This window comes from Leptonychotes weddellii, unplaced genomic scaffold (assembly GCF_054177405.1).
Source record: "Leptonychotes weddellii isolate Sample4059 unplaced genomic scaffold, ASM5417740v2 HiC_scaffold_1816, whole genome shotgun sequence".
Taxonomy (NCBI): Eukaryota; Metazoa; Chordata; class Mammalia; order Carnivora; family Phocidae; genus Leptonychotes; species Leptonychotes weddellii.
The window spans coordinates 3,321-13,781 of record NW_027766016.1 but is presented as its reverse complement, the minus strand read 5'-3'; the positions used below and the strand labels follow the sequence as shown (position 1 = coordinate 13,781).

General features: G+C 49.9%; 1 protein-coding gene across 1 annotated transcript; it reads right to left on the bottom strand.

Annotated features, from left to right (window-relative positions):
• Positions 1–752: 752 nt before the first annotated feature.
• LOC102748918 (KRAB domain-containing protein 5-like) lies at positions 753–9,020 on the bottom strand. Its single transcript, XM_081810107.1, has 3 exons — positions 8,860–9,020; positions 2,106–2,232; positions 753–1,613 (listed from the first exon to the last, which is right to left on the bottom strand). The coding sequence occupies exons 1-3, from the start codon at positions 8,965–8,967 to the stop codon at positions 1,504–1,506; spliced, it is 345 nt and encodes a 114-aa protein (XP_081666233.1). The 5' UTR covers positions 8,968–9,020; the 3' UTR covers positions 753–1,503.
• Between the last annotated feature and the right edge of the window lie 1,441 nt (positions 9,021–10,461).

Genomic DNA, 10,461 nt, shown 5'->3' with positions numbered 1-10,461 from the left:
AACCAACTGAGCCACCCAGGCGCCCGGAAAGGAAGGATTCTAAGGAGTTGTTGGGACACCAACAAGTGGTCCAATATGTACACTAAGGGGACCCCATAAGGAGAGAGTGACATATGGGGAACAAAGACACAAATTCATGCTCTGGTAAATTCTAAATAGGCTAAATCAAGACATGAACACAGTGATACGTTAAAATTAACTTATCAAAAATCACAGGTGTGGGGCACCAGGTCAGCTCAGTCGGTTAAGCGCCTGCCTTCAGCTCAGGTCATGATCCCAGGGTCCTGGAATCGAGTCCCACGGGGCAGGGAGCCTGCTTCTCCCTCTGCCTCCCCCCCCTCTCTCTCATGAATAAATAAAGAAAATCTTAAAAAAGAAAATATGAGGGGCGCCTGGGTGGCTCAGTCGTTAAGCGTCTGCCTTCGGCTCAGGTCATGATCCCAGAGTCCTGGGATCGAGCCCCGCATCAGGCTCCCTGCTCCGCGGGAAGCCTGCTTCTCCCTCTCCCACTCCCACTGCTTGTATTCCCTCTCTCGCTGTGTCTCTCTCTGTCAAATAAATAAATAAAATCTTAAAAAAAAAAAAAAAATGGGGATTTACTAATTATCTACCTCACTTCTTATAAAGCACATGCCCATGTCATATCAGAAATTTTGATCTAAAACATGAGAGGAATCTCTCATGTAACTAATAAGAAAGTGAAAACAACACATGACAAAGTCAAAAGAATACAAAATTATAAAATGATCCAATTACTAAGAAATAAGGCAACAACTGAGAATTTAATATAGGATGTGAGTTCTAAGGTTCTAAGATCTAAATGTTCTAGTTCCCCTGTGGCATTAATTCAGGTAGGAATTCTAGGATACAAATAGATGCATTACATTATTTCACCACTGAGGAATGGAAAACACAGTGATAATTTCTAATTTCAGTTCACAGACAAAAAATTAACTTTTGAAGTGAAATAAAGGATTAGATTTTCTTATTTTAGGGAAGTGCTTTATCATCTGATAAATTACTGAGTCTCAATTTTGTACAATTAAAATTAAACCTTCCAAACACTGGAAAGCATAAAACAGAAAACATGGGATGTCTGTCATCAGCGTTCCTGGGATTTCTACACCAAACCCCAATATGCCTACAACCACCCTGACACTCTTCACATGAGGCAAACAGAACTTACGAAGGGCTTAACACTAAGGTCCTCAGAAATAGGGAGATTTTCCTCACAGCTATGGAGATGTTCTTAGACAATGGAGGCCCTCCCACTCCCAGGAGAGTCCCTTGGCCCTCCCTGTGGATGTGATGGACCATCACTGGAGCTGAAGGAGAATCCTTAGAGAATGTAAGAGCTTGATAATGTTGGATAGCAGGTATCTCTTGGTGAGAGGGAGAAAAATAGGTTTCTCAAGATTTCCATTCATGGAGAGCTACTCAAACCACATTTTAAGGTCATTGTCCTCCTTCACATTTGGACTTCACCTCTGTCATCTGCTTCATTCATTCCCACCTACCTCGGTGGATGGCTACTGTCTTCTTTCTCTTCACATCCCAAGGCTCCTTCTTTTGCTCCAAATAGATGACCAGGTCTGGCTTTGACACAATGAGACCTGGTTATTAGAAAAAAAGGAATGAATAGGAGTATTGCTGGAGATTTTCAATCCAATATCGTGCTCAATACAGAAGACAGGACATTTGAAGCATCTAAAAATGACCTCCCAAATGCTCTTGATCAACAGCCCCTTTAGAAGACACAGGAGAGATTTCCAATGTTCACATCCTGACCTCCACCTCCAAGTACTAGACAGTAGTGAGTGGAAATTGGAGAAGATGATGTGGGCAGTACCATTTTTTGCCACTCACTGTTTAGAATCGCCACTCACCTACAGAAATGATGACGTTCCCTTAAGGAAGGAGATGCTAACGCTGAAAAGGAAGCATCAGGAAGATTTTTCTCTACATCTACAAACCCCTACTTATTTCCCTTATTGCCTGGATCTGAATTCCCAACATTCAAAGAGGAATCTTCTAATACACAGTCTTCAAAGGAAGGAACAAAACCCTGAGTGTGGTCTGGGAAATCTGGAAGGAGTTATTCTCACCCAGGAAGAGGAGGTGTCCGTAGTTCTCTAACATCACATCCCTGTACAATTCCCGCTGAGTGTGGTTCAGGCATCCCCACTCGTCCTGGGAGAATTCGATGGCCACATCCCTGAATGTCAGCAGTCCCTGCAATAAATACCACAGTGACCAAGTGGCCATTGGTAGAGTTCACAATGGTCCCTAAGATGAAAGGACAAGTTAATGTCACCAGCTAGACCCACGACCTGACCTGACTTTCCCTGCTTACCTGCTAGTACCCTCCGACCTTTGTCCCACATTTTACTTAACCTCGTTTCCACCTTATCTTTTCCTTTATTCAAAGGTGTGCAGAGCGTCCTTCCAGGGAAAGAGAAACTACCCAACAAAGGGTACTGACTGCTCTGAGGAAGAGCTTGGGCTGGCCCAGTTTGAGCTTAATCGCCATGACCCCTAAGCAGATGGACCATGGAGTAACCCATGGAGTCATCTACAGTTCCTTTTATCTCATTGTAATATTAAAATCTCCACCCGAGGAGGAGCACAAAGCTCATTTACATAACATACGAAGCATGTAGTGAAGTGTTTTTTCTTTTTTTTTTTTTAAAGATTTTATTTATTGGGGCGCCTGGGTGGGTCAGTCACTAAACATCTGCCTTCGGCTCAGGTCATGATCCTGGGGTCCTGGGATCGAGCCCCACATCGGGCTCCCTGCTCGGTGGGAAGCCTGCTTCTCCCTATCCCACTCCCCCTGCTTGTGTTCCCTCTCTCACTGTGTCTCTGTCAAATAAATAAAAAATCTTTAAAAAAAAAAAAATCGGGGCGCCTGGGTGGCTCAGTCGTTGAGCGTCTGCCTTCAGCTCAGGTCATGGTCCCAGGGTCCTGGGATCGAGCCCCGCATCGGGCTCCCTACTCAGCGGGGAGTCTGCTTCTCCCTCTCCCTCTGCCTGCCATGTGCTCTCTCTGTCAAATAAATAAAATTTAAAAAAAAAAAAAAAATCCACCCTAACCCCAAATAATAGGAAATCATTCCCCCTTGCACTGTGTCTGCTTTGGAAGTTATTCCCTGGGATCTCCTTATATGCTGCAAATCAAGTTTCCCACCTGTTGTTTCTGTGATTCCCCAAGGAGTGAACTCCTTTTAGCTGAGTTGTATTAGAACTGGTTCTGGCTTAGGTGAGTTTCCTCCTTGATGCATTAAGATAATTTTTAACACGCCGGGGCGCCTGGGTGGCTCAGTCATTAAGCGTCTGCCTTCGGCTCAGGTCATGATCCCAGGGTCCTGGGATCGAGTCCCCACATCGGGCTCCCTGCTCGGCGGGAAGCCTGCTTCTCCCTCTCCCACTCCCCCTGCTTGTGTTCCTGCTCTCGCTGTCTCTCTGTCAAATAAATAAAATCTTAAAAAAAAAAAAAAAAGATAGTTTTTAACACGTAATATGCTCTAATGCGTTCTCTACGTTTAAGGTAAGTGGATGGCATATGATCCAGAAAACTGTTATAAATACTGTGTATTTATCCAAGATAATTTGTAAAATGAAGGCGTCAACAGAGGCATAACAAATTATTGAGTACTGTATTTATATTATACATTATAGGTTGTCTTTTCTTTTTAAAAATTTTATTTATTTGAGAGACAGCGTGAGTGCAAGCAGGGTGGGAGGGGCAGAGGGAGAGGGAGAAGCAGACTCCATGCTGAGCGGGGAGCCCAACGTGGGACTCGATCTCAGGACCCTGGAGATCATGACCTGAGCCAAAGGCAGACATTGAACCAACTGGGCTACCCAGGCACTCCTAGTTGTGTCTACTTCTTAGGTGGAATGTTTTAGTGGGTTACAAATGTACTGATCAAATTCTAAAGTGAATGAGAATTTCACAACAGTGCATTGGAGATCTTGTTAAAACGCAGATTCTGTTCAGGAGTCCTGAGGTTAAATGGGAATCTGTATTTCTAATAAGGCAGTAGCCTATGGGTAAACATTTTTGAATAACAAAGAGGTAGAACTCCAAGGCAAGAATTCTTGGAAGCCTTGGAACTGAATGGGTTTTATAACAATTACAGGTTCTTTTTTTTTTTTTTAAAGATTTTATTTATTTATTTGACAGAGATACACAGCGAGAGAGGGAACCCAAGCAGGGGGAGCGGGAGAAGGAGAAGAAGGCTTCCCGCCTAGCAGGAAGCCCGACATCCGACTCGATCCCAGGACCCTGGGGTCATGACCCTGAGCCAAAGGCAGATGCTTAACGACTGGGCCGTCCAGGCGCCCTAACAATTACAGGTTCTACTGGAATGGTAAGAAAGCCAACAACAATCCTTTCTCAGCATTTCCTCCTTACGAGGGAGCATCTAACAGTTTTTCATAAATTCATAGAAAATATATAATATTACTCTAAGAGAGCAAACACATTGTTCTTCTATTATTATGAGAAGATTTTGTCACACATCTAGTAACACGGAAGGGATCAGGTTTTCACACTGGTTGTCTGACCTAGAGTCGATCTAAAATGACACACAGGTCAATATACAGAAAGGACTCTAAAGCATATTCATAGCAGGTGTCAAACCTGAGAAGAATGAGGGAAACAAGAAGGGATCCACACAACACTCATGTACCTTTTCACATTTCATGCACACATCCATACATTCAGAAAGTAGATATATACACATGAAAAGTTACAGAGTACAGAACTGTCATGGTGACTAAAGAAACATTTCAAAGACATGACACCTATAAAGCTCTTTCTGGGTAATGATGCTTTTGTCTTTTATTCACTCTCTCAACACAAACACATTGAATGATATAAATAAAAGAGGTATTATTTCTAAGTCGACTATGATGAGGGCTAGAAGCAGAAGAAGGTTCACTGTTAAGCCAGAACGCCGACCTAGAGCCCGCATACTTCTAGTAAGGATCAAATAAAGGCTGGTAGCTACGTTCTTAAAGGGTCTTTTGACTGCCTGTACCTCTCACCGACAGTATCCAACGGAAGAAGCACCAGAGAAATCTTGCAAAAGTAGTTTTACAAGTAGAAGTTCAAAGAAACACTTATGATCTAATACTCCCTGCATGTCCCCGGCCCCTTGCACACTCTGCATGTAACTACCAGCTTCCAGCAGGCTGAAGTGCATCTTTTTCCGCCCACAGGTCCTGTCCCCATGCTTCTTAAATAAAATTACTAACTGGTGCCTTTAAAGGTATCAAGATTTCCTTCTTGACTGTTGTGCTCAGTAACCGCAAAACATAGTGTTTCACTGAAAACTTTCGTTTCAATCATCGTTTGTGCGCTGTATTATTTCAGGATTTTAAGACACTCAAACTTATGTTAATTATGTGATTCTTGTTTTCTTTTTCTGAAAATACAAAGAAGTAAAGAGTATATTTGTGGGGCGCCTGGGTGGCTCAGATGGTTAAGTGTCTGCCTTCAGCTCACGTCATGATCCCAGGGTCCTGGGATCGAGCCCCGCATCGGGCTCCCTGCTCAGCGGGAGGCCTGCTTCTCCCTCTCCCTCTGCCTGCCACACCCCCTGCTTGGGCTCGCTCTCTCTGTATGTCAAATAAATAAAATCTTTAAATAAAAAAAAAAAAAAAGAGTATGTTTGTGACATGAGTGTGGAGCAAAATAAAAACCTATGGGATAGAGGTCTGGCTGATTTAGAACCTCCATTCCCAGAAGTCACTCTCTCTAGTACACCAAGGTGAGAGTCTTCAATGTCCAGTGAAAACTGATGTGATGTGGGCCAGGAGCCCAAGGTCAAGAAAAGAATTACTGAGATATCGTCAGTGCAAAATCTGTTTTTTTGTTGTTTAGGAAGGCTCTACGCCTGGGCGCCTGGGTGGCTCAGTTGGTTAAGCGACTGCCTTCGGCTCAGGTCATGATCCTGGAGTCCCGGGATCGAGTCCTGCATCGGGCTCCCTGCTCGGCGGGGAGTCTGCTTCTCCCTCTGACCCTTCCCCCTCTCATGTGCTCTCTCTCTCAAATAAATAAATAAAATCTTTAAAAAAAAAAAGAAGGCTCTACGCCCAGGGTGGAGCCCAACGTGAAGAAGCTGGAACTCAAGACCCTGAGATCAAGAGCTAAGCTGAGATCAAGACTCGACTTAACCCAATGAGCCACTAAGATGTCCCGCAAAAGCCTGTTTTTAGTAAAGCTTAGGGACAGGGCCCGTGGGCAGAAAGAGCTGCAGTGTGACTGTGAGGAGCCACCGCCTATACAGTTTTAAGTTAGTGAGGGGACAGATGAAATTTGAAAAGGGATTTTCATAAGGTCTGGCTTTTGTCAGGCTAAGGTTGCTTTCTGTCTCTAGCTGCAAGTAGTAAGGAAATTTCACTTTATCCACATTTCTTTTGCCTTTGCTCTCCTCAGCAGAAACTACAAGTGAACAGAAACTCAGAAGTCTCTGGTTTAAATGGGATGGTTTCTGCACATCGCTCGGTAAACCCATCTAAGATCCTTACAAATGATAAGGGGTGGGGGGGATATGAACAATACAGGGGAGAAATCTGGCAGAGAGTCCCAAGCCAATAAAAGGTAACATTAGCTGTAAGGAAACAAATTGTTATCAGGGCCTAATGATGTGGGAAAGAAAGGAGTAAAATTATTACATTTCCTTACTACCTACAGCCCACTGACAAGTCCTTGAAACAGGCAGGGTGACATTCCTCTAGGGACTCAACTGCCTGGATGGTGATACTTGGCTACGGGCAAAAGGCAATCTTAGCCCAACTCCCAAGACGCTGTGAGCCTATTTTAACATATAAAAATTGCTTTGGGGGGAGCCTGGGTGGCTCAGTCGTTAAGCGTCTGCCTTGGGCTCAGGTCATGATCCCAGGGTCCTGGGATCCAGCCCCGCATCGGGTTCCCTGCTCAGCAGGAAGCCTGCTTGTCCCTCTCCCACTCCCCTTGCTTGTGTTCCCTCTCTCACTGTGTCTCTCTCCATCAAAAGATAAATAAAATCTTAAAAAAAAACAAAACTTTTGGGCGCCTGGGTGGCTCAGTTGGTTGAGCAACTGCCTTCGGCTCAGGTCATGATCCTGGAGTCCCTGGATCGAGTCCCCGCATCGGGCTTCCTGCTCGGCGGGGAGTCTGCTTCTCCCTCTGACCCTCCCCTCTCTCATGTGCTCTCTCTCATTCTCTCTCTCTCAAATAAATAAATAAAATCTTTAAAAAAAAAAAAAAACTTTAAAAATTGCTTTGGAAACTTTATCTCTAACCGCCCCCCCCCGATACCTGTTGGCACTCATTCCCCAAGCATATGACCCGCTGATATCCATCGGAAGGGTCTCATGACTTAGGTTTTATTAGACAGTAATAAACGACGTTTTCCTAACAACAGCCAGCCCCCTCAAGGTCCTGGAAACCTTGCTTCCAAAATTCCTTAGGGACCAATGCTATCCCTAACCCCCTCCCAACTTGAAAGTATATAATGGGCCACTCCTCATGACCCCGGGGCAGCTCTCTGCCCACAGGTCCTGTCCCCGTGCTTTAATAAAACCACCTTTTTGCACCAAAGATGGGTCAACTTGGCCATTGGCTTCGAACCGTAGTGTCTTTCCTACATCACCTAAGGCACACTGAAGGAACTATTATTACTGCTGTGTTCTCCTGGCCCCCAAACAGTATATCAGAATATAAATCGAATGATGAGAGAACAGTTGATTTATGCAAACTCCGATCACGTATAGTTTCCATGTCCTGTAATATCTAGTATTTTTTAAATAGAATATCTTTTTTCACATTCTAAAGAGGAAGAGTCACCCTTTTTCCAGAACATTCAGAGTTGGTCTGGTCCTCATATGCATGCTGGGTATTTGTGCATTCTTTTTTTTTTTTTAAAGATTTTTTATTTATTTATGTGAGAGAGAGAGTGGGAGACAGAGAGCATGAGAGGGGGAGGGTCAGAGGGAGAAGCAGGGAGCTGAGCAGGGAGCCCGATGCGGGACTCGATCCCGGGACTCCAGGATCATGACCTGAGCCGAAGGCAGTCGCTCAACCAACTGAGCCACCCAGGCGCCCTATTTGTGCATTCTTAATCCTGGTCTACACAGAGCTGATAAACCAGTTCAGGCCTAAATGGGAATTGGCTTCCTTCACTGATACCCCAGGACCAGACCCCATCAGCAATAGGCATCTTGGACTCGACACTTTCCCCTGGGAAACTATCACCAAGGGAGCATTTTTAGTACTTGCAGGACTTCAAACTGACAACTGATGGGGCGCCTGGGTGGCTCAGTGGCTTAAGCCTCTGCCTTCAAGCTGGGGTCATGATCCTGGTCATGGTACCGGGATCCAGCCCAGCATCTGGCTCCCTGCTCAACGAGAAGTAGGCTTCTCCCTCTCCCTCTGCCCCTACCCCTCCGGCTTGTCTCTCAAATAAAATCTTTAAAAACAAACAGGTCGAAAAGAGTGGGGGTAGGGACGCGGGCCAGGCAGGGACTGGGCCTGGGAGTGCTCGGGTTGAAGCGGGTGGGGAGAGTGGAAGAAGGTTCAAGGGGAGACTGGGGAGACTGGGGAGGATGGGGCAGGAGGGCCAAGGTGGGCGGCTGTGGAGCTGAGACCCCAGATGCGGGCGGCCTGCCCTCTACCGGCTCCACCGCGGTCCTTTGTTCCTTCCTAGGCGACGTCCCGCTTTCCCCGGGGAGCCGATGGGCCCGCGGAGGTCGACGAGCACGGCCCAGAGCCCGGGGCCTCGCCTTCCCGCCGCCGCCCCCGCCGCCCCCACCCCCGCCCGGCAGCCGAGAGCAGAGGCCGCGCTACCCGCCGCGCGGGCGGGGCGAGTACCTGATGCACGGAGACCGCAGGCGGCGCGGCCTGGGGTGCACGGGGTGCGGGGGCGCGCTGGCCACGCTCAAGGTCAGCACCATCCAGCGGCACATCGTGCAGGTGCATCCCTTCTCCACGCGCCCGAGGAGCGCCAGACCATCCTGGAGGCCTACGAGGCGGCGGCGCTGCGCAGCGACGGCCAGGAGGGCTTCGGGCCGCGGGCCCTGGCGCCGCAGAGGCTGCGCGGGGCGGGCGGGTGGGCGGGGAGGCTCCGCCCCCTGCTCGCCGGTCCGGCCGGCCCGCCGGGGCCGACACCTTGCCTCCCGCGGCGCTCGCGGCCGCCGCTGGCCCCCGGCTGGCCCGGCCGGGCGGAGACAGGAAAGGGGCGGGGCCGCCGGCTTCCGCTCGGAGCCCGGAGCCCCCCGGAGCCCCCCGGCCTGGTCGGTGCCCTGCGGGAAGCGCGCGCTCCCCTCTCGGCTCTGCAGCCCTGGCCGTCCCCGCGCCGGGCCCCACGTTTCCCGAGAGGTCACCAAGCGCGTGCACGGAGGGCTGCCAGCCCCAGGCCTCGCGAGGCCGGGGGGGGGGGTGCCGACGGTCCGTATTAGGGCCCCAGGGGCCGGGGGAGGACAGGAGGGCCGCGCCGACCCCGTCCCCTGGCCGGGACCGAGCTCTGGTTGGTGTCGCACGGGCGGGGGGCGGCGGCGGCGGCGGCTGCCGGGTCCTCACTGGCATCCCGGCCACTCGGAGGCCTGGACGCTCCCGCGGAGGGCGGGGCTCAGGGGCTCACGGTCCCGCCCGGGGCGGGGGGAGTTGGGGGGGAAGAGGACGCCTGGACCGCGGGCGGGAAGGCGGCCTGGAGGCCGAGGCGGGGCTGGGCTGGGCCGCGGCCCCGGCAGCTGCGCCAGCCTCCCAGGCGGGCTCTGGGGACCGCGCGCCCCGCGGCCGCTCCCGCCTCCCCGGACCCCGATCTTGGTAAGGCGTTTGGCACTTTTCTCCCTTGCTCCTCTCCGAAGACCTCCTGTTTCCCCCAGTCAGGCACTCCTGCTCTCTGGTCTCCGTCACTGGAGGTCCCGGCAGTTGACTATTCTATTCCCGTCCCCCCCGTCCCCCTTCGTACACGGTGGACGTGCCCAAGGGCCTGGGGCCGGGAAGGGGCCCCGCGATCTCCCAGGCAGGTCCGAGTGGGAGGTGTAGATTCATTCTCCTGGGGAGAACAGGTGGCCCCGAGATCAGGCCCTTTTTGCTCTTTGTATTTTATTTTGAAACTTTATGGAATGCTTTTTATGAAAGGCGGAGGGGCGGGGGGAGCGCTGTCCCAGTCACCCTTATGTGCAAATGTCCTATACGTGTCTCAGAGATAAGCTGGGACGTGGTGGAGGAAGGACCTAGAGGAGGGAGTGAGGACAGAAGTGGGGATGGGGGACCCCAAACATCCCACACTAATGTGTGACTCTCCAGGCCTCTCCTGGAGTCTCTGGGCCCCAATGTCTGTTCTTTACATGGCCAGTCTGGTGCCTTTGGTCTTACAGGCTGAACGTGGGGAGGTGGGACTTGAGGGCGAGGCCCGGAGGCGGAGAGGCCCGGGAACCTGGGCCAGGGCCTGCCCCTGTGAGTGGGAAA